This window comes from Mus caroli, chromosome 13 (assembly GCF_900094665.2).
Source record: "Mus caroli chromosome 13, CAROLI_EIJ_v1.1, whole genome shotgun sequence".
In the NCBI taxonomy this organism is placed as follows: domain Eukaryota; kingdom Metazoa; phylum Chordata; class Mammalia; order Rodentia; family Muridae; genus Mus; species Mus caroli.
This window is the reverse complement of record NC_034582.1, coordinates 100,286,375-100,310,676: the sequence shown is the minus strand read 5'-3', so window position 1 is coordinate 100,310,676 and position 24,302 is coordinate 100,286,375. Positions and strand designations below refer to the sequence as shown.

The following is a 24,302-nucleotide window of genomic DNA, read 5'->3' as shown; positions in this document are numbered from 1 at the left end:
AAAAACCTAAATCCAAAACACCCCCAAACAAAAAAAAAACTGCAAAAAAAAAAAAAAGGCAAAACCCAGTAAAAAAAAAAAAAAAAAAAAAAAAAAAAAAAAGAGCCAAAGCAAAGCAAAGCAAAATGCTTGGTGTTGGAGCAGTGCTGGAGTATGGTTGATGTACTCAGTGGCATGCTATTGGAGATTTGTGATTTTTTTTCCCCCTTTGCCCACAGGTGTCAGTTGCAGATAGCTTCTTGGTTAGGGATGGGACCTACTCTGGCTTGAAGCTGTTCATTTCTTCTGTATGCTGTCACAGTCTCTGTGAGTTCATATATGCATAAGTTCTGTTGTCTGGAAGACACCTTCATCTCTTCTGGTTTTTACAATCTTCCTGCCTCTTCTTCCCCATAGATCCTGGAGGTTTGAGGGAAGGGGTTTGGTGAAGGCAGCCTATTTAAGACTGAGTGCTCCAAAGTCTTACTTTGTTTGCACATTGTCCAGATGTAGATTTCTGTGTTCATTCATTCCAGTGTACGGTTAGAAAAAGCTTCTCTTAAGGGGGTTGAGCATGGCAGTGATCCAGGGGTATAGTGGTATGTTAGTAGGAGTCATTATATTGCTATGTTTCTTTAACAGAGTAATAGTAATTAGTTTTGCTCTAGGCCATGACCTAACTAGTCTCAGGTTCCTGGCCCCTTCAGCAGTGTCAGGTATAGGCTCCATCTCATGGAGTGGCCGTCACTCCCATAGTCCTTGGGACTGGTCACTAGTAGGTCACTTCTAGGGATGCTTATCTCTTAAATGCTAGATATGGAACCTAGTAGCCCTGTGTGTTCCTAGTATTGCTTTCCTTTTCTCGCAGAGGCTGTTAACTTGTGTCTTTCCCCTCTCACTCTTTAAAGGCATTCTTGCTGTAGGTAGTATAACTTACCTACAGATTAGGTAAGTTATAATAGAAATATAGTTTCACATAGTTTTGCAGGCTGGCAGTGCACACATCAAGGTGCAGATAGATTTAATTTTTTATAAATCCCTGTCGTTTACTAGTGTTCTGCCATGCTGAGCTATAATTCTTCAAAAGTAATTGGATTTAAATACATTCAGATCTTGTTATGCCAGGAATATGCCTACCCTCCCTACAGCATGCACTCAGCTTGGGGGACGCTTACTCGTCTTTCAAGACCATGCTTTTCCCTTCCCCTGTGAGGAAGCCTCTGCTAAGCTTACTAGAGTAGAAATAGGTAGGTTTTCCTTCGTAACGGCTTACCACAGTCTTTACAGTATATTTTAGCTTGTTTTTTCCCCTTGTAGAATTGAACGCAAAGGTTCCTATGGTATATTTAGAAATATACCAGCAGAGGCTGTTTTATTGTTAAAGTCTGGGAGTGTAGGTGGAGTTATCTGAGTGGTACAGGAGTATCCTGAGAAGGTTAGACTGAGGAGGCGTAAAAAGGGAGAGGCTTGGCTGCTTTTTGTGGCTTTACTCAACTGTAGTAGAGACAAGGAATTATTTAAAAATTGATTACTCTTTGTTGTTGTTTGTATTTTGAGATGGTGCTTTAGTATGTAGTCTTGGGAAGTTTGAAACTTGCCTGCCCGTAGACTGTGTTGGCTTGAACTGGAAGAGATCATCTGTGCCTTCTGGGTGCTGGGGTTTCAAGTGTGACTGTATTTGGCCAAATTCATTTAACAGCTTTTTTATTTCTTTTTTGGTTGTTGTTGCTATTAATCTAGTTTATTTAAACCAAACATGGTAATACAGGAAAGAGACTGAGGTGGCAGCTGCCCAGAATCTTTGTGGGCCACAGATGCAGAACAGCTATGAGTCCTTGAACCCATTCTCCACTAACACACAAGTCAGCTTAACGCTATTTTTTATTACTCTATGCCAGGTATTATTCTAGTGTCCAGGATACATTTTGAGCAAATTTAAGTCCCTCTTCCCTGGCCATTAAATTTAAATTGAGAGGCTGTACTGTAATGATGTATACATAGTAACATGTCAGGGTTATAATAGTGTTCCCAGAAGGATTACGGCTGTCAGACATTAGAACGTCTGGTGGAGGGATTGTTATGCTTCATTTTCGTTGTCAACTTGACACAAACTAGGCTCACCCAGGAAGAATTGTCTCCCTCATATGGCCTTATTGCCATGTCTGTGGGGAATTTTCTTGCTTAGTCGACATTGATGTAGCAGCCCAACCCAGTGTAGGCAGTGCTCTCCCTGTGCAGGTGAGCGTACCTGTATGCTTTCTTCTCTGATGAGATGTGATGGCATATATGAGTGAAGAATACACATTCTTAAAAAGTTATATATTTATTTATTTTATGTATGTGAGTACACTGTAGCTGTCTTCAGACACACCTGAAGAGGGCATCAGATCCCATTACAGATGGTTGTGAGCCACCATGTGGTTGCTGGGAATTCAACTCTGGATCTCCGGGAAAGCAGTGCTCTTAATTGCTGAGCCATCTCTCCATCCTGAATACACATTTTTTTTTTTTTTTTGGTTTTTCGAGACAGAGTTTCTCTGTATAGCCCTGGCTGTCCTGGAACTCACTTTGTAGACCAGGCTGGCCTCGAACTCAGAAATCCGCCTGCNCCTGGAACTCACTTTGTAGACCAGGCTGGCCTCGAACTCAGAAATCCGCCTGCCTCTGCCTCCCGAGTGCTGGGATTAAAGGTGTGCGCCACCACGCCCGGCTCTTGAATACACATTTTTAAACTTTACGTAGTTCATGATTTGTTAGGTAAGCTATAGTTAAGCAAGGAAATAGGTGTAATCGTAGAAATGTTTAGAAGATAGGTCAGCGTGAAGTAGTGCTTTCCTGTCTTGTGCAGTTGGAGATGTCCACAGAAGGTCATGTTTGTCGTGAGCAATGACCTCAGTAATGCTGCTCAGTAGCAGCGCGTCATAGCTAGAGAATATTGTGGTGACTCATCTGGGGGATCTAGCAGTTTTGCTAGAATCAGGGTTAATTTTTTTCCTCTACAAGTGGTCATCCCCCTTTCTCCTTCTTCCATCCTCCCTGTTTCTATCCCTTTCTTTCTTCCAAGATCTCGCTGTGTAGCCTAGCCTGGCCCTGAATTCATAATTCCCCTCCCTTAGTCTACAGAATGTTGCTGGGATTACGAGTCTGTACCAACATGCCCAGCACCAATATTAAGGTGTTTGTTTGCTTGTTTTTCCTCACCTTAATCCCAGCACCATAGAGGGAGAAGCAAGTTGATGGATGTTTGTGAGTTCAAGGCCAGCCTGGTCTACATAGTAAATTCCAGGACAGTCAGAGCTGCATAGTAAGATCCTGTCTCAAAAATGAGTTTAAGTTAATAAACTGTCCCTTTCTTTAAGCTTTCTAACAGGTAACGTTTTTATATTAAATTTGTTATATGTCTTATGTTTCTGGTTTTTTTTTTTTGTGTGTGTGTGTGTGTGTGTGTGTGTGTATGGTCTGTCTACGGAGGCCAGAAGAGGGAATGAAATCCTCAACTGGTGGTTATAAACTGCCTGATGTCTGTGCTAGAATCCAGATTTGAGCCTTCTGAGAGGATAACAGGTGCTCTTAGCTGCTGAGCTTTGTTCTAGCCCCATGGTTGGTTCACTTGCTTGCTTTCTGAAAATTATTATTATTATTTTTGGTTTTTTTTTTTTTTTTTTTTTTTTTTTTTTTCAGGGTTTCTCACCATTTTCTTGGCTGTCCTGGAACTCACTTTGTAGACCAGGATGGCCTCAAACTCAGAACTCCGCCTGCCTCTGTCTCCCGAGTGCTGGGATTAAAGGCGTGCGCCACCACTCCCGGCAAGATTATTTTTTTATTTTTTGGGATTTTAATTACATTATTTTCCTCTTCCCTTTCCACCCTCCCATATCCTCTTCTTTGCTCTCTTCCAAATTCATGGACTTTTTTTTTCACTAATTGTTTTACATACATATGTGTATAGAACCCAGGTTCCTGTGCATGACAGGCAAGTGCTGTACTAAGTTACATCCCATCCCTTTTTAAAAAAAATGAGATGGAGTCTTGCTAAGTTGTCCAGGCTGGCCTAGAACTCTTGATTTTCAGAAATCTACATGGGGGACATTTAACACTGGCTCTTTTGAATTGTAGTGGTACACACCTTTAATCCTAGCACACTAGTGGAAGAGTCAGCCTGAGTCTACATAACAGATTCTAGGCAGCTGGGGCTACATAGAGACTTTGTTTTCTAGCACTTGTAATCATCTGCCCTTTAAGTTGACAGTGTCTTTCCAATGAAAGCACCTGCTTTAAACTATCCCAACTCATAAAGGAAAGTGTTGACAGGAAGCGACGCCTTTGTGGGTGTTGAGGACTTTTGTTGAGAGGTTGCTGTCATTCTTTGGTAAACTGTTTATTATCGTTATTTCCAAGACACTAACTCTTCAACCTTTAACACTTAAAATCCACATTTATTTATTTGTTTGGTGTGGTGTGTGTTACCACAGCATACATGGGGACAACTTTGTGGGAGATAAGTCTCTGAACTATGTTGGTTCTGGAATTTGAATGCAGGTGATCACATCAGGCTTGGTGGTAGATCCTCTGAGACATCTTGCTGGTCTTGCTTTTTTACTCTGAGATGTGGTCTCATTACATGGACCAGGCTGGCTTTGAACTCAGGGTGCCAGCATAGTTAGATACTGGGAAGGGCCATTGCTGATTGCAGACTTTTTATTGTATCCTTATATGACAGAAAGAATAAGGTGGCTCTGTGGTGTCCTCTTCAGGCACATTTAGACCATGCTTGGGGAATCCATCCTGATGGTCTAATACCTACCTAACTTCTCAGCTCCAAATACCTAAATTAGTCCTTAGATTTCAGCATATGAACTGGGGAAGGAATATAGTCATTTATCACATAACAGGATTGCTGCAGACTGGACTCAGTCGCCCCTGTGGGCAAGGAGTCGGAGGGGTGACAGACACGAACACAAGGGAGTGTTGATCTGAATGTAATTTCTCAAAGCAAGCATCAGACTTATATTACAGAAGAAAACAAGGAAGTTAGGTGATACATTAAGGTCATCCAAGGTACACTGAGGTTACCCGATTCAAAAGGACTCTACCCAAAACAGAGAAATGCATACACAAAAACTGACAGGAACCAGGCAGTGTTTACAACTGGGATAAAAAAAAAAAATCAGTGTTTACAACGAGGATCAAAAGCAGTGTGCCCTTGCCATTGTTAATTCACCTTCTCCCTAGGCCATTGTAAATTCTTGTGTATGGGAGTGACTCAGCTGTTATTCTAAGTATTTACTCTAGTTCCTTCTTAGACCACAACTTTCCCTCTTCCTAGGCCATTGTAAATTCCTTCACATGGGAGTGACTTAGTTGTCATTTTATGTATCTGTAGGAAACCTCCATTTATCAGAGGAACCCACCAACTTTCTTCTAATATGTAATGTAGTCTGCTATACATGACCGTAATGAGAATTCTAAGTTTACTTTGTTGAACTAGCCCTGAGAATACTAGCTCTTATCCAGTAAATTGTAATGCCTGATTTCTTGAATGAGTAGCATTACCTATAATATAACACCAACTATCACAAGAACACATCTGGAGCATTCGTGCTGTGGGATGCCAAGGCTCTAGGAGACTTAAGTTTCCGTGAAATTTTTTGCCTCAGGACTGCGTCCAAGCCTTTGGGCCTGCTACGCAGACTTCACTGGAATGGGTGTGGCACAGGATTTTCTTATCCCTCCTTTATTTTTGAGACATTCCTGCTATATGCAAGGATTGCACTTAACTCAGTTTATTTTTTAAGTATCATTGAGTATGAGTCTCTCTCGCTGTCCACTTTCAGTGATTTTGATAACACTAGGGAGGGGAGGCTGAGGTAGGAGGATTCCAGAGTAGGAAATCAGAATTTGGAAACTTGAGGTTTTGTGTATGTAGGCTCTCCAGTTTCATTTTACATTTACTTTTTGAAACAATAGAAAACAATTTTCTTTAGAAATACATTGGTTTATGTGACATAATTACAATCATGGAGTTCTTTTTTTTTTTTAAAGATTTATTTATTATATATAAGTACACTGTAGCTGTCTTCAGACACTCCAGAAGAGGGCGCCAGATCTCGTTGTGGATGGTTGTGAGCCACCATGTGGTTGCTGGGATTTGAACTCTGGACCTTCGGAAGAGCAGTCGGGTGCTCTTACCCACTGAACCATCTTACCAGCCCCAATTATGGAGTTCTAAGTAATGTTGTAGCTCGTGGATAGGAACGGTCAGAATGTGGGTGACCAGGCAGGACAAAGTGCTTTTCAAACCCTGCAGGCTTCCCTCCACTTATGTTACTGGGCATTTTTGTAGTAGATACAATGTGCATTCAAGTGTGCTAACTTACCATTGCAGGCTTCCATGGATCTCAATAGTGCCAGCTCCGTGGTTCTTCAGGTCCTAACACAGGCCACCAGTCAGGACACTGCTGTGTTGAAGCCAGCCGAGGAGCAGCTGAAACAGTGGGAGACACAGCCAGGTTTCTATTCAGTGTTGCTGGTAAGTACTTGGTTTTATTGTCTAAGTATTCATTGTGTATAAGAAACTGGACAGGCTATATCGTCAGTGTCTGTTGAGAACTATCAGACTGCTATGGCTTTTCAGTTTGCCACAGCAGTGCTGACATGAAGACGGTAGGTAGTGTCTTCTCTTCATCCCTGTCACAGTGCATTTGCTTGGACTTGCTCTGCATCTGCATCAACATCAGGAACACTGTGTTCAGCATTTTTCAGGTTTTTTTCTTTTGTTGTTGTTGTTTTTTTTTTTTTTTTCAATAATAGAAGCAAATCTAGGGTCTAGTGCATGCGAGGCAAGGATTCACCATTGACCTGGTCAATAATAGAAACAAATGTAGGCTCTAGTGCATGCTAGGCAAAGACTCACCATTGACCTGGTCTCCCATTGTATCTTCTATTTCACTTTAAAACATTGTTTTTGGTTTTGCTGAGACAGGGTCTCATTGTGTAGCCCTGGTTTGCCGGGAAATTGGTATGTAGACCAGACTGGCCATCAACACAGTGGGATCACCATGTCTCTGCCTCCTGGTTGCTAGAATTAAAGGCATGTGCCCCCATGACTGGCAGAATATTGTTGATTTTTTTTTTCCCCCATCTAAAAATTTAAATACTTTCTTTTTTTTTTTTTTAATTATTTATCTTATGTATATGTGTGCACTATAGCTCTATTCAGATACACCAAAAATGGGCATCAGATCCCATTACAGATGGTTGTGAGCCACCATGTAGTTGCTGGGAATTGAACTCAGGACCTCTGGAAGAACAGTTAGTGCTCTTATCTGTTGAGCCATCTCTCCAGCCCTTAAATATTTTCATACAGAGGATCTTTTATATTTTCTGGCATTGAACTCTGTTCTCTGCCTCCACCTCCTGAATGAATATATGAATTACTAATAACTGCTTAAGCTTATTTTTTCTCCTTTTTTGCTTTTGCATTTTGTTTTGAGTTACCATTAGTTGTTATATTGGTGCATTTTCATAAAGTATTTTTATTTATTAGTGTATATGTGTGTGGGTATTTAGAGTCTTTTGGGGAGGGGATTGTTGTATGGCAGGTGCTGACTTCAAATTCAGTGATCCTCCTGTCCAGCTCCTCAGTGCTGGGATTGCAGGCATCTGCCACCACACCTAGCCTGCATATATAGACACTTGTATAAAATGCTGTGTGCATGGCTTCTGCTGCTCTGGTGGATTACATTGGAGCAGTGGTTCTCAACCTTCCTAACGCTGTGACTGCTTACCACACTTGCTCATGTCGTGGTGACCCCCAACCATAACATTATTTCAGTGCTACTTCATAACTGTAATTTGGCTACTGTTATGCACATAATGTAAATATCTGATATGTAGGATGTCCCACAGCTTGAGAACCACTGCTTTGGAGAGTCATGCACATATGCATACAAAATACATACATACATACATACATACATATGGACCTGGTTATTTCAAGGCTGGCTTCAACATGCAGTGTAAACAAGGATGATTTTGAATTTCTGATTCTCCAGCCTCCACTTGCCAAGTATTGGGTTACAAGCATGCTCCTCCATGCTCAGATTACAAGGTGGTGGAGATTGAACCTGGGACTCTATGCATGGTCAGCGAGCATTGTCCCAGCTGAGTTATAACTTTCAAACTTTAAAAAAGATGGAGTTGTACTCTCTAGCCTTGGCTGGTGTGCAGTTTGCTTCCTTGAACAGGCTAGTTTTGAATGCTTCTTGCTGTAGCCTTTTAAATGTTGAGGATAAAATAGTTATTTCATAGGGCATGGTAGCCCCATAATCCCAGCACTCAGGAGGCTGATGCACTGAGGCGAAGATCTTAAGTTTGAGGCTAGGTTGGTGTACGTAGCCAGTTAATATACCGAGTCTTTCTCATACCCACCAGCAGTATAAATAATGACATGGAGGCTTCTACAGTTTAAGGTTTAGGCCTTTTGTTAGGGTAGTCTTCCAATTGGCTTATCTAATTTGACCTGACTGTCAGACCTATAGCCAACCCTGTGGCTAGCTGTATACCTTTCTTGGCTCTACTACCATCTGATTTCTTTCCCTCCGCCATCATTCTCTCTCTGCCTGGAAGTTCCACCCCCTATTTCCTGCTCCAGATATTGGCCGTCAGCTCTTATTATAACCACTCAATATGGAGACAACCTCTGGTCTGTTTCTAGATTGCCTTTAGTCAGGTGAGGAAAGATGAATATTTACAAAGTAGAAAACCTGGTGATGAGTCAAAGAAATGACAATACCAAAATCCTGCCAGCACTTAGTTCTCTGATGGTACAGAATTAACAAATGAAAATACAGAGATACACCTTTACACAAAGTGAGTGAAGAAAGATTACCCCAACAAGTTAAAGTCTAGCCTGGACATGTAGACTCATACCAGCACTCATACTGAGGGAGATGCAGATAGAGACGGGGGTTTGCACGGGGTAACAGAGGGAGCAGAGGGGCACTGGCTTACTATTTTAAAATTATATTTTGGAGGTTCATCTTGCTGTGTAGTAAGTACTTGCTGGCTTAGAACTTGTTATGTGGACCAGACTGGCCTGGAACTCACAGAGATGCACCTACCTTTGCTTCCTAAGTGCTACGATTAAATACAAGCACCAGCATGCCTGGTGTGCACTAGGATTATTTTAAAATTTGTTTTCTGTGAATGAGTGTTTTGCATGCATGTATGTATGTATGTATGTGTACCATGTGTGTGCTTGGTGCCCACAAAGACCAGAAGAAGCCATTGGATACTCCTGGAATTATTGACAGTTGCGAGCCATCTTATATGGGTGTTAGGAACTCAGTCCAGGCCCTCTGTAAGACTAACAGGCTTTCTCCATTGAGCCATCTTTCCAATTTCCCAGGCTAAGCTTTTTAAAGCTTATTAGACAATTTCCCCATTGATTACCGTGATCATGTTGCATGGTTTAACTGCATTCTTATTTTTATAGTTTGCCACAATTGTGCAAAGCAGTAACTATGGATTAGTGATTTGACTAACATAGCTTGTTATATCACATCTCACCTTATATCACTTAAAAGTGCTATTGTGCCGATCATGGAGGTACACACTTGGGATGGAAGCAGGTGGATCTCTGTGAGTTTGCAGGCATCCTGGTCTATGTAGTAATTTCCTGTCTTGGCTACACAGTGAGACCTTGTTGGATGATCAAAGTCTGATAAGACTCATTTGTAAGCATGGTTGGTTTTTGTTTTTTAAATCTTATGAGTGTGTGCTTGTGTATGTGTGTATGTGTGTATGTACCATGTGCATGCAGTGCCTATGGAGGCCAGAAGAGGTCATGAGATCCCACTGGAAATGCAGTTACAGACTGTTGTGACCCTCTGTTTGTATTCTGGGAACTGATGCCAGGTGCTCTGGAATTCTTAACTGTTGACCATTTCTCTAGCCCCATGAGCGTGATTGCATTGGTAAGTAGTCTTGTTATTGTTTTCTTATTTAGTTACTTTTCCTATTGCAATAAAACACTCCAGCAAAACCAATTTATGGAAGGACACGTTTATTGGGCTTCATTCACAGTTCAAGAATTCATTTCGTCTTAGTTGGGAAAGAATGGCAGCAGGAGTTTGAAGCCACTGGTCACAGTGCATCCGTGCGCAGGAAGCAGGATGCAGTGAATGGTTATGCTGAGCTAAGTTTTCTCCTGTTTCTGTGGTGTAGGATATTTGCCTAGCAACTTTTAGAGTAGGTCTTCTCAATTTAGTTAACCCAATCAATCTACTTGTTACTTCCAATTTTTTTATCAAGAAAATTTTCTAACATACTTGAAAGAATAGTATAACGAATCTTTACATATTTATCTGTTGGTTAAACTTAGTGGAATGCTTCTGAATAGGCATGCTATCTTCTGTTTATCCCAGAGGTGCACCTGCCTGAGCACTCAAATGCTGGGGTTACAGTAACACTTGGCTAAGGAGACTTTTCTTAGTGTACACAGTGGAAGTAGATATTTTAAGAAAATATCAATACGATATATGTTGTGATGAAGTTTAAGCAAAATAAATTAAAAAAAAAAAATCTGGGCCAAGGTTGTAGGCCAATTGCTAGAGTACTGACCTGCTATGCATGCAGCCCTGGGTTCAATCCTCGTTACTCGTGAGCTGAGTATGGCGGTGCGAACCTGTGGTACCAGCATCTGGAGGTGGAGGCATGAAGTTCACTGGCTAATATAGATATTGGCCAGCCTGAGATACTTGAGATATTTTCTCAAGAATCAAACATGTAGGGATGCTTGGTGGAGTGTTTGCCTCACAGACATGAGGACTCCAGTTTGATCCTCAGAACTCAATGTAAAAGTGACCGGGGTAGTGGAGCCAGAGACAGGGCGGTCCTGGGAACTCACTGGCATGCCAGTCTGACCTAATAGGAGGTGTGTGGCATTTCTGAGATGACACCTGAGGTTGTCCTCTGGCTTCCATATGAAGCCATTCACACAGTGAACATGCACCTACATGCAGTAGTACAGACCCTCAAAAAATATGCAGGCAAATCCATGCCTTATTTTGGTATGTTAATTATATTTTTAAATGATTGCATATTTATTCTAATGCAATTGTTTTTTATTCACAGAATATTTTTACGAATCACACCCTTGATATAAATGTACGGTGGCTTGCTGTGCTGTATTTTAAACATGGGATTGATCGTTACTGGAGGCGTGTAGCACCGCAGTAAGTTCTCTCGGCCCCAAGTGTAGCCCATTCCTAATGAAAGAAGAATGAGCTGGTACCTGTGTATGCACAAGGCTTCGTCAGGTGTTTATTTGCACAAGTGCTAAAATTGGGACAGCAGAGAAGTGAGCATGATTTTTGTGTAAGGACGACATGTAGACGTGCAAAGCACCTGATGTATAAAAAAAAACAAATGTGCTAACTACTGGAGAAATGTATTTGCATAGTTCAACAGCCACACCATTGGTTTTCTACCTGGGTTTGTGTCCTCCTATGCGTGCGTGCTTGCGTGGGTTTTTGCCTGCCTGTCTTAGTGTTCAGTTTCTGAGGATCTAGCTGAGTAGCAGATCCTCTTAAAGATGTAAAAGGCTTTGATTTTTGCTTTTTTGCTTTTTTGGTTTTTTTTTATAAAAGAAGGTTGAAGTTTTTCTTTTTTTATTAGATTTTTTTTATGTTTTGATTTTTGAAAAGGAAATCCTATATTATATCTGCATTCAATGAATCTTTTTCTGTGCCTTTCATTTTCTCTGGGAAGAATGGATGGATATCATGCTTTTACAGTTTCATTAGACTAAGCTTTAACTAAGAGTAAAGTGAGAAGGTTCACTTTAAGAATTAATTAACACATAATGTAGTTTATGGACAGGCAGTGCAGGCGAGCCTGTAATTTTGTTAGAAAATGGATTTGCTGAATAAATAACATTAGCTTTGCTCTCCAGTAGGTGGCACTAAAGCTCTATAGGTTATCATTTGGATAAGTAATCTAAATTGTTTTATTCTGAGTATTTCAGAGTGCCTGTGAAGCCTACCCTTGAACAGTATCAGAAAGTACACTATAGTGTATTTTTAGGCCAAACTTTAGTATGAAGCTAACCCCCCTTTTTTTTTTTTTTTCAGGAGTAATTGATGGTTTGGATGAAAAATGAAGCAATTGATGATGAGAGATTGTGTGCTTGTTTGTTTGCATTTTGGGACAGGGTTTTGCTATATAGCTGTGGCTAGCCTAGAACTTGCTGCATAGACCGGGCTGGCCTGGAACTTAGAGCTAAGCCCTTGCTTGTACCTCTTGAATTCTTGGAGTACAGGTCCGTGCCTCTGTGTCTGGCTAACCTAGTCTAAATATAAACAGTTAAGGAAGGAATCAGTGTTGGATACTCACGCTGTCTTCTAGTGTATTGAGATCAACGTGGGCCTGACGAGGAACGCACTTACAGAGGTCACAGAGTTGGCGGGTTAGGAATTGATTTTAGCTGCGTATTTGAAGCACTGAAAAGTTTGTGGTTTTGCTGTTAGTTATAGTTCTTATTCTGACCATTATTTTCAGAAGGTGAGAATCAACCAACATCATTCAGTTTAACTGGGCCATAACTAGGTGCTCTCCATTCTGTTTGAGGTCAAGCCTGAGTTTAAGTGCAGATTCATTTTGAAGATTTGCCATATGGATTGATTGTGTGCACAGTGCATCTGTGAAGTAGGCATAGAGCCACCAGGTCTTCCCTCCGTTGCAGGACGTGGTGCCTTCTTATACAGCCAACACTTTTGTTTCCATTTTCTGTGTTGAAGGTTTTTCAAAGTTAAATTCACATGTTGTTACTATTTTGTAAAGACTTATCAGACTGTGGGTTACTGTCAAACTCCTGCCAGTGCTGGGAGTGCAGACATGTGCCACTGTGGCTGTACCGTGCACTCTGTATAGAGGAGCCATGAGATGCCCCTGGTTGGCCACACCAGTCTTTCCTTTGGTTGCTGTTTTTTTTTTCTTTAAATAAGATTTCACATACTTTTTATTTTTTGGAATTAACTTAATATTCTTTTACTAGCTTGAGGAGATGGAAGTTTGGATAAGTTTATTTTCAGTTTTTTTTGGTTTGTTTGTTTTTTTTTTTTTTAAAGATTTATTTATTGTATTTAAGTACACTGTAGCTGTCTTCAGACACCAGAAGAGGGAATCAGGTCTCATGATAGCTGGTTGTGAGCCACTATGTGGTTGCTGGGATTTGAACTCAGGACCTCTGGTAGAGCAGTCAGTGCTCTTTAACCACTGACCCATCTTTCCAGCCCTATTTTCAGTTTTTTTTTTTGTTGTTGTTGTTTTTTTAAATAGTTCTTAATCTAAATATCTAAAGCCCAAGATGCTCCACAATCTGAAGCTTTGAGTTGCTGCTCTGATACCACAGGAAGGGAATTCTACAAACCGACCTCATGTTACAAATCTCAGCTACTGTGTAAGTGCACTATAGTATTCTCCCAGGTTACCTTTAGGCCGTGTGTATTAGGTGTGCATAAAACATGAATGTAGGGCTGGAGAGATGGCTCAGTGGTTAAAGAGCACTGACTGCTCTACCAGAGGTCCTGAGGATATGACCTTAACCTTGATGTAGCTAAGGGTGTTTTTGTTGTTTTGTTGTTTTGCCTCAAGTTAGAGCCTTCCAGGGATTTTAACTGTAAGCCTTGAGTGTTTGTCCTCTGTGATACTGCTTTCTGTCGACCTTGAGTTCTTTGCTTCTCTAGTGCTGTGAGTCCTGCAGAAATCTCTCAAACTGTAGTCTCTTGGCTGCTGCTTTCAGCTTGTTTATAAAAATTTTTTCCTGGCTGAGTACCGAAGGGATGCTTATATTGGCTCATCACACAGTACAGTCTTTTGCTGAGACTGAGTTCTTCTGCCCCGACTGCCTCTTTTGTTTTGGGGTTGTTAGTTTCTTTAGGGTGTCATGCCACAACTGAATGTTTACAGATAACCTAGGTTTATCCTCTTACAGATTAGGTAGCTGGAAATCTACAAGCACAAAGCTTGCTCACTTTGAGGGCCCATAGGATTAGTCTTTGATAGTTCCTGGTTGTGGCCAGCAATAGTAGGTGTTTCTTGGCACGTGATTGAATGATTCTAATCTTTGCCCCTGTTGTCACATGATCTATGCCAAGTGATCTGTGTCTTTGTTTCCATTTTCTTCTTACAAGGGCACCAGGTTAGGCATAGAGGTGCAGGCTTGTAATCCTAGCACTTGGGAGATTGACACAGGATTTATGTTCAAGGCCTTCTGGGCTTCATAGCATGTTTCAGGTCAGCCTAGCCTCTATATCAAGACCCTGTGTCAGAACAAAACAAAGCAACAAAAAGGAAAAAATTCCAGTGTTAGAATAGAGTCCATTAACTCAGAATGATTTTTGACTTAATGTGATTTAATCTACAAAGACTCCATTATTTCCAAATGAAGTAGTATTCAAAGATACTTGGGTTATAGGACTTCAACATTTAATTTTGAGTTATGATTTAGCTCATAATATATGCTTTGCTTTTTTTTGTTGTTTTTTGTTTTTTCGAGACAGGGTTTCTCTGTATAGCCTTGGCTGTCCTGGAACTCACTTTATAGACCAGGCTGGCCTCAAACTCAGAAATCTGCCTGCCTCTGCCTCCCAAGTGCTGGGATTAAAGGCGTGTGCCACCACCGCCCGGCTATACTTTGCTTTAAAAAACTACTTTACTTAAAATTCATTTATTAGTGTGTGTGTGTGTGTGTGTATCTATATCTATATCTATATCTATATCTATATCTATATCTATATCTATATCTATATCTATATCTATCTATCTGATGTGTGAGTGTGTATATCCCAAGGCCTGCATGAGGAGGTCAGAGGATAGTACTGTGCAGTTATTTATTTTTCTCCTCCCACCTTTATGTAGGTTCTGAAGAACCAAACTCCTTGTAAGACTTTAGGTAAAACTGTTTTACTCACAGAGGCATCTTGTTGGCCCTAAAAGGTATGCACGCGCGCGTGCGTGTGTGTGTGTGTGTGTGTGTGTGTGTGTTTTTAAGATTTCTGGAATAATTTGTCTCATACTAGATACACTATCATAGGGAGAATGAAAAACATTAAAATGATTAAATTTTAATTTAAAAATAGATAATACAAAAGCTAGACATAGTGGTAGTACACATCTGTTATAACACTTGGGAAACTCAGGCAGAAGGATTTGGAGTTTGAGGACTGTTGAGGCGCAACTTAAAAACAGAAGAGGAAAAATATAAAAATGTCAAACTACTGAACCAGTTTAACATTCAACATATATAAAATCCATAGTAACTTCTCTATTTAGCTCAATATTTTCTTTCTTTGTATATAGTAAATTTTTTTAGTATTGCATATATCCTTTCCAAAGATGAAAAATGAAGGACAAAGTTAATTAATCAGTTTTTTGAGGCACGCTTTGGTTAGTCTGGAACTCATTGCATAGATCAATCTAGACTCTAATTCAGAAATGTGTTTGTAGATGCTTCCAGAGTGGTAGGACTCAGGGTGTTCACTCTGGTACTCATCCGGCTTTATCAGGTTTGTTGTGGTCGCTGCTTACATTTGTTTGTTTGTTTACTCTGTGTGTGTGTGTATGTGTGCGCACACTTATGACTGCTGGTACATGAATCTGTAATATTTCCATCCTTTTCCCTGTGAGTCTGTGTTGTCAAACTTTACTACAAATGCCTTTTCCTGATGCCTTATTTCACCATCTAGTTAAATTCAGTTTTAAAATATTTTCTAACAGCCATTCTTTGATTTGGAATCTCTACTTGTAAATTTAAAATTTTATTTACTGTATATGTATGGGTGTTTTGCCTGCCTATATGTATATCTCTGTACCATGTATGCTCTTGGTGCCTGCAGAGGTTAGAAGAAGGTTTCAGATCTCATGCATCTGGATTACAGATGCCTAGAAGTTATATGGGTTGGGAATTGAACCTGGTCCTGTGGAAAAGCAGCCAGTGCTTTAACCACTGAATCATCTCTCTAGTTCCTACATGTAAAATCCATAGGAAGACTTACAGAAGCCAGAAGTCTGTGTCTGTTGAGTTTTTTTGTAGACAAGTGTTTTTACATTCATAAGGTGAGCATCGACATACTTCATTATCACTCTGAATTTATCTTATTTTCTGTAGATTACTGTATTATGCTTTCTGTTTATTCATTTGGGAAGGAGCTTTAGGCTTCTCACTTGATGTGTGCCAGAATTTAAGTAATGGCAATAATTCTACTTAAACCTAAGCAGATAATCATGTATTTAAAGGAGTTTTATTGTTAGAATTCATAGCATTTTTGATTCTCTTGCTACTGGGTGGCATTCTCTTGTATAATAATTTCACTTTTTTTTTTTTTACAGTGCTCTCTCAGAAGAGGAAAAGTCAACATTGCGTGCAGGGCTCATCACCAACTTTAATGAACCAATAAACCAGGTCAGTGACCAAAAAAAAAAAAAAAAACCAAAAAAAAAAGAAAGCTGAGTGGAGAGTTTGAGCCCATCCTGAGACACGCGTCAGGTCCCCTGCCCTGCCCCTACCAAAAAAGAAAGACTTAAAAAAAAAAAAACCCTGAAGAGTCAAACTTGTAATTTGTGATTAGAAAGAAATTTTGATAACTCTTAGAGTCTATGGACCACTGCATTAAATAGTTTAGTATAGTTTTAATACTATTTGCTCAACATAGTTAATTCCTGAGAGGTAGTTTCAAAACACGAGTGTATTATTTACCCCTTGCCCTTGATTTCGTAGTTATCCCTCATGGTTTCTCTCTTTTCTCTCTAGATCGCAACGCAGATCGCAGTGCTGATTGCCAAGGTTGCTCGGTTAGACTGTCCGAGACAGTGGCCTGAGCTCATTCCCACTCTTGTAGAGTCTGTCAAAGTCCAGGATGACCTTCGCCAGCACAGAGCTCTGCTGACCTTCTACCATGTCACCAAGACGCTGGCGTCCAAACGCCTGGCCGCTGACAGAAAGCTATTCTATGATGTAAGTATGTAACATGATTCCATGTGATTATGAAAATAGTGATACTTGTATAAAAATGACTATCATTTTTCTTGTATTAATATTTTTGGAAAGATTTTGAAATCTTTCTAATCTAAACTGCAGCAATATGTATGGAAAGCTCACTTAGGTGTCAGTGAGGAGGCTTGTGTTAGGAAACACTTTGAAAGCAAAGATATTGGTTTGAGATTGTCAGTGTAGCTGAGACGTGTAACAGATCTCTTCAGGAAAGCCCTTCCAAAGGGGATGATTAGCAGGTCAGTGTTGAAATTAGGAGGTAAGATTGGCATGTATAGATAGTGGATGGGTGTAAAATAGAACTACCTTTGCTCTAGTGATGATGCTCAACAGAAACAACTCATGGGAAGAGTTTATTTTGGCTCTTGGTTTCAGTCCAACATGACTGGGAAGACAGAGCTGATGTTGGCAGGCATTATGTGGTAGAGGCTTCAAATCTTGGTGGACCAGGAAGGTGAGAGCTCAAACTAGTCTTCACCCTACTGAGTTTGCTAGTGTGGCCACAGTCCCTAATGTTTCAAAGCTTTACAAAATAGTACCACCAGATATGGATCAAGTTTTTAATCTTTATTTATTTTTAAAATTTAAATGTTTTTATGTGCATTGGTGTTTTGCCTGTATATGTGTTTGTGTGAAGATTTTACACCTGGAACTGGAGTTACAGGGAATTGTGAGCTGCTATGTGGATGCTAGGAATTGATCCTGGGTCCTCTGGAAAGTCAGTCAGTGCTCATAACTGCTGAGTCATCTCCCTAACCCCAAGTTTCTAATTTTTGTTTTAAGACAGGGCTTCTTATGGTTCAGTTTGGCCTCAAATTTGCTATGTAGCTAAGGAAGACTGAATTGCTGATCTTTATGCTTCCATCTCCCAAGTGTTGGGGTTACCTACCACACACAGCTAGTTTCTAATATTGACAAACCTGAGCCCACCCAGCACATTCCATCCAAACTGTTTCAGGGATGGCAGTCTTTTACCAGCTGTTACTTTCTCTACTTTTCTTAGTATGGTTTTAGAGCTGGCTATTTTTGACTTTTCAGAATAGCAATTTCATATTGCTTATGGTGACATTTTGGACTGTACCATGTAATACTACTGAATTTGAAGGTGTTTGTTTTGGTGTTCTTACTCACGTTTGGTAGTTATGAAAAACATGCATAATTAGAAAGTTTATGATAGGACTCAGAAAACTAAGGTATTTCTAGGACATTGTTTTGCGTGTTTTTTTTTCCTTCCTTTTTTCCTTCAGTGTTCTGACACTCAGGCTTTCCCAGTGATCAGCCTTTGCCCTGCAGGTCTGGAGGGTTTCTTCTGCTTCTTCACTTAACATGTGGTCTGAAGCAGCCTTTTCCAGGCTTGCTTCCTTCCGACAGCTACTCTTCCTCATGATTAAGCTCCCGTGTAGAGGTGTATGCACATGCATCTATGCTTCTTTCCTCCTCCTTTTGTTTTTAAAATAAAGGATATTCTGGCACAGCTACAGCCAGAACACCTGACAGATTCTAAGCGCTGTGAGATGCTTTATTTATTTCTAAAGGAGACTCCTAGCTGTACATGGGGAGGAGTAATTGAAGAGCTGGCAGCTCTCGGAAGATAGACAGTTTAATGGGGCAGCCAGAGAAAAGAGTTCCAGATGAGAGTCTTTGTAATCCTCTGTTCTTTGACAAAAAGCTAGCTAACTTGTCCCTGGTACACAGTGTAGTGCCTCATGTTTGAGGATAGTTTAGGGAAATAGGGAGAAGTATGTATTTTTGGGCTATCTCTCATGTTGAATACGTTAGTTTTGACAGATGCCGTGGTGTGTGTGTGTGTGTGTGTATGGTGTCAGCTACATTTTGATGAAGGGCGAAGAGTCTCTTGACCAGGAGCTGTAGACAACTCCAGACAACACAGCCACAAGGAAAGGGAAGAAGGAACAGCAACAGTGCATGTTAGTTTCCGTCTCTGGGGAGCAGGTGACGAGGTTCAGAGCCTCTCTTGAGATCCTCACTCCTGAGGGTGTAGCTTACAAATCTTGGGTCATGGCATTTTTCTTCTCTTCTTTCCTTCCTCCTTCCTGTCCGCGTCTATTTCTTCCTCCTCTTCCCTTTCCTTTCTGAAACAGCCCAGACTGGCTTCAGATGGCCAAGGGTGGCCTTGCATTCCTGTTCTTGTCCCTGCCTTCCAATTCTGTGCTGTATGCATATGTGCGAGGATTACATGCATGCCACACCATGCTTGTCTTTCTAGATAGTAATTCTTACATACTCTCATGTTCTTCACATTAACTTTGTTGGTTTAAATACCCTGTCTTACTCCCAGCAATGGGCAAAGAGACCCCTTGTCGGTGGTCGTGTTCTGTGTTAGTCAGGGGCAGAGCAGATGGCAGTCCTTTGTTCATCCTAGTTTGACACCTGGCTTGGTAGCCAAAGCTGTTTTATGCCCAGGACTCATAAAAATCAAATCAAGTCAAATCAGATCAAAGGCGGCTCAGAAAGAGGAACACTGACAGAGACCTTCAGATCACCATGCTACCCACAGACCTGCCTTCTAGTGAATAGCACAGGCAGGCCATAGACATCTGCTTGCTGACATGCCACATAGCAGTATGGATGGAGGATGTCACTCAGGGACCTGCTAGCTGTGTGGCCAGCCTGTACCTGGATCCTCCACAGTGTGCAAGTATGTGGTGGACAGATGGGAGAGACAGAGAAATGGAGCAGCCGGAGCATTATGAAGAGAGATGGAACTGGAGACTCAGGAGTGGAGAGGAGTGGCCTGTTGTGAATGGCCAGCCCTGCCACCTGGGTCATGGTGAAGTCAAGCTTCTGCCCTAGCTGTCACTAGGCATGTCTGAGTCTGTGACCACGAAGTGGCAGTGGTCAGTGTCGATGACCACGGCTCATATTACCACTAGAGAACTTGAGGATGACCCTGGTTGGGGCAGCTACTGGAACCACCTGAATGTCCAGGGACTGTGCAGAACTGGCCCTGTCCCTTACTGGATGCTCCTCTCTGGAGGGCTGGCACCATCTCTCACTGCTGACAGCCTGTGCAAAGCAGGCTCCGTGCCTTGCTCAGGCAGCACAGAAGAGCTGGCTCTGAAGGCGGTGTGTGTGTGTGTGTGTGTGTGTGTGTGTGTGTGTGTGTGTGTGTGTGTGGTGTTGGCCCTGAGGATGTGAGTGTAGGAGAGCTGACTCTACCACTTGTCTGCTGTTGGGTGGCTTGGGCACAGAGGTGATCCCTCCCTCTCCCCACCTTTGGCAGTCAGGAAAGCTGCTCACAGAGTCAATGAGCTCTGGAGAGCTAGCTCTGCCCCTCACCAACTGCAGCACTCCAGAGAGCGGGCCCTGAATCTTGCCTGGACAGCACAGCAGAGCTGGTCGTAGTGGTTGGGGAGCAGGTTAGCCAGCCCCAAGGATGAGAGTGCAGGAGAGCTGGCCCTGCCATTAGTCTGTTCTGAGGTGGCATGGGTGTGGGGGTGATGTGCCCACCTCTCCTCACTTTGTTGGGAGAGCTGGCCCTGAGGGCATGAGAGCAGGAGAGCTAACCCTGCCTCCGCACTGACTTTACACTTGGGAAAGCAGGCCCTGCACCTTGCCTGGGCAACACAGTGGAGCTGGCCTAATGGTGAACACAGGGGTGAGCCAGCACTGAGCATGCCCAGCCCAACACAGTCCTGCTGTTCCAGAGCTACAGGATCTCTATGGTACAGGGCAACAGCAGGATAACTGAGAGGAGTCCTGACAAGACTGATGGTGTCACAGAAGCCAGAGATCTTGAATCAGACTTTGCAAGTGAAGATGTGTGGACAGAGATAGACCATGGTATCATGTTAGCTTCATTTCTGTTGATTTATTTTACAACTGTGTTTAAATGTTTATTTTCAATGTCTGTGTATAAATGTTTTGCCTCCATGTATGTATATGCACCATATGTGTTCCTGATGCCATTGGAAGTCAGAATTGAGCATCAAATCCCCTGGAACTATAGTTAACAGATGGTTGTGAACCACCATGTGTGTTCTGGAAGTTGAACCTTGGTCCTCTTCTAGAACGTGTTTGTTTAATTGCTGAGCCATCTGCCACACACAGATTTCTTTTCTTTTTTGATATAGCCCTGGTTGGTCTGGACCTTCCTATGTAGATAGGGATGGCCTCATTCCCAGAGAACCACCTGTCTCTGCCTCCCAAGTGCGAGGTTAAAGGCTGCACCACCTCTCCCATTTGTTTTGCTCTATTTCTAGGAGTCAGGATTAAAGAAATGATCTACTTTGTCTTTCTTTTTTTTTTTAATTAATTAATTAATTTATTTTATGTATGTGAGAACACTGTAGCTGTACAGATGGGTGTGAGCCTCGTGTGGTTGTTGGAAATTGTATTTAGGACCTCTACTGGCTCTGGTCAACCCTGCTCACAGTTCCTGCTGGCTCCGGCCCAAAGATTTATTTTTTATTATAAATAAGTACACTGTAGCTGTCTTCAGATGCACCAGAAGGGGATATCTGATCTCATTACAGTGGTTGTGAACTACCATGTGGTTGCTGGAATTTGAACTCAGGACCTTCAGAAGAGCAGTCAGTGCTCTTAGCCACTGAGCCATCTCGCCTGCCGCGCCCCCCCCCCCCCACTTTGCCTTTCAGTGTCAAATATGTAGAAAATTCTGGTTACAGCTAACCTTTATTAATGGTTACTCAGCAATAAAAGTTTGAATTGCTTGGGCTGTTAAAGGGTACAGTCTTCTTATTTGTTGATTGGTTCTCAGGTATTTGTTTTAACCTAGCAGTTGCTTCAGTATTATGGTTGGCTTTGTTGTAGTGTCCTTTCAGTTCTTTACCCTGTCTTCTGTGATAAAAGTCTGCCTAGCATCTGATGCTAAGCTTGGTGGACGACCATTTACCACATTGTGCTGAATGGTCACTTAACTTTCTCAGATCACTGAGGTAGTGCTTTTATTGCTGCAGTTCTGCTACCTAGCCTAGAAAACCGCACATGTGGTTGGTGCTCAATAACTGTTAAATAGATAATTAGGCTGAGTACAGGGATTGAGTGTTTATTTGCCTAGGAAGAGCACAGGGTCTGGATTCAGTTCCCAGCACTGAAAAACAAAGCAGCCCAAAATACAATGGAAGAAGAGCTCTGTTCTTAGAAATGAAGGTATTTAAACTGGGTGAGGTGGCACCTGTGAGAGGCGGAGGCAGGTGGAGCTCTGTGAGTTTGAGGCCAAACTGACATCCTTTCTGGTTAGTTCCGAGCCTGCTAAGCCATGTAATAAAACTTTAGCTTCAAAAAACAAACAAGAAAGTATAAAGCAAAATTTCATGGGAACAAGCTCTTTTTAGATTATATAGAGCTAAAACTATCTAGGAGAAAGCTGATTAGCTGAGCCTAGAAACACAGATATGTATGTCTGTAGGTCATAGGTGCTCGGACAGGACCTGGTCGTGTAGGATGGAGGTGCAGATAGCTGTTCAGCTGCTGCTAGCTGTGTGGGAAGACTGCTATGAAGAGTTTTGCTGCTTAAGCTGTCCTTACTATTTTGGCATGAGAGCAGGAGAGCTAGCCCTGCCTCTTCACTGACTTTACACTTGGGAGAATGGGCCCTGCACCTTGCCTGGGCAACACAGTGGAGCTGGCCTAATGGTGAACACAGGGTGTGAGCGCAGGAGAGCCTGCCCAGCCCAACACAGGCTGCAACAGTCAGTCAGTCTGTTTGTCTTTCCTTCCTTCCTATCTATCTATCTATCTAATCTATCTATCTAAATGTGTTCTTTAATGTGCCACATCTGAGGAAAGTGAAAAACAAATGACTTCATATTCCTGTCTTATCTGATTATTCTCCAGTTCTTCTCAGAGATATTTTTACATACCATTTCTTTGAGCCAGGAGGTTTGAGCCAGGAGGTGAACTCTATCTCTTAAGATCTCTTGATTAATTTAGAAGAGTGCCATTCCCTTCTGTTCTGTTCTTGTTGGTTGTCTGCCATGCTGTGTGCCCGGCTTCTGTGCTTGTTGACTGCTTCTTGCTGATTAGTCTCAGGTGAAGTGTCCTGGTTTCTACAGTTTGTTGCATGGTGATACGTTCCATGGCTTTAATATTTTATTGCTAACTTTTCCTAGTGGGAATTGTGAGGACAGTGACCTTAGTATCTTGAGAAGGTAAGACAAGATAAGCCTACGTTAATGGCTCGCTTTGTGTGTTGGAAGGAGTTAAGTTTGTGCTTCTCAGATGAAGTCACCAAGCTGTCAGTTGGTGGCACTCTATCTTCTGGTTAGAAATAGAATATCAGCTGGGCGGTGGTGGCGTACGCCTTTAATCCCAGCACTTGGGAGGCAGAGTCAGGCGGATTTCTGGGTTCGAGGCCAGCCTGGTCTACAAAGTGAGTTCCAGGACAGCCAGAACTATACAGAGAAACCCTGTCTCGAAAAAACCAAAAAAAAAAAAATAGAATATCTACCACTTAAAGTTTTTGAGAACCAGTTCTCAGGAGTGCTTATCATATAGCTTATTTGTGTAGTGTCTTCATGAACATACTTCCCTGCCATGTTTTTTAGAAGAAAATGTAGAAAAACCATTTGTGTCCCTCTTAACCTGGTTGACTTCACTGCTTTGTCTTTTCTGTCTGAGCCTTTTAGAAGCAGACATTAGTTGATGGCTTCCAGAGTATGGGTTCTTTCTTTAAATCTGTCTTCCCTTGTTTTACAGTAGGACTAAACAATTATAAAGTAGCTGGAATACTTGTTAAAGATAGTCATCATAAAATAGACTCTTCAGAGAGAGCTATCAGGAGGATTTGCAGCTGAGAAGATGGGTTGGTTATGGTACTGAATTTAAGAAAAGTGGGCATTCCAGTCAAGGAGTTGGGAATGGTGTGAGAGGTTACTGTGAGGAAACAGCCAGGGACCTCGCGGGCACTGTATAAGTCAGCCAGTTTCTAGCCCATTGGTAAGTTTTTTAACATTGCTCTAGGTTAGAACTATACTCTGAAAGCCATGTGGTTTGTGTATTTCTAGCTTTAACTATGTGAACACCATGGACAGAGCTGGAGGAGGAACACAGAAGTCTAACTAACTTCATAGTTTAGCACATGAGTGTGTGTGACATACTAAGTGATGGTCCATAAATGATGGGTTTAAAAATGAGCTTTCAACCCATTAATGAATGCAAAATATAGATACTGATGGGATAGATATTGGTTCTTTTTCTTTTTTTCTTTTTTTTTTTTTTTTGGTTTTTCGAGACAGGGTTTCTCTGTATAGCCCTGGCTGTCCTGGAACTCACTTTGTAGACCAGG

General features: G+C 41.6%; 1 protein-coding gene and 1 non-coding gene across 4 annotated transcripts in view; both read left to right on the top strand.

Moving 5' to 3' along the window:
- Positions 1 to 24,302, top strand: part of Ipo11 (importin 11) — a 132,774-nt gene that overhangs the window by 5,908 nt on the left and 102,564 nt on the right. For all 3 annotated transcript variants that reach the window (XM_021180389.2, XM_029468283.1, XM_029468284.1), the window contains exons 2-5: positions 6,365 to 6,508; positions 11,116 to 11,216; positions 16,372 to 16,444; positions 16,793 to 16,996. In XM_021180389.2, coding sequence (XP_021036048.1) covers positions 6,371 to 6,508; positions 11,116 to 11,216; positions 16,372 to 16,444; positions 16,793 to 16,996 — 516 coding nt within the window. In that variant the 5' untranslated portion in view covers positions 6,365 to 6,370. The remainder of the gene's footprint in view (positions 1 to 6,364; positions 6,509 to 11,115; positions 11,217 to 16,371; positions 16,445 to 16,792; positions 16,997 to 24,302) is intronic.
- LOC115029135 lies at positions 19,324 to 19,465 on the top strand. Its single transcript, XR_003834705.1, has one exon. It is a non-coding gene; the product is annotated as a small nucleolar RNA SNORA48 (small nucleolar RNA).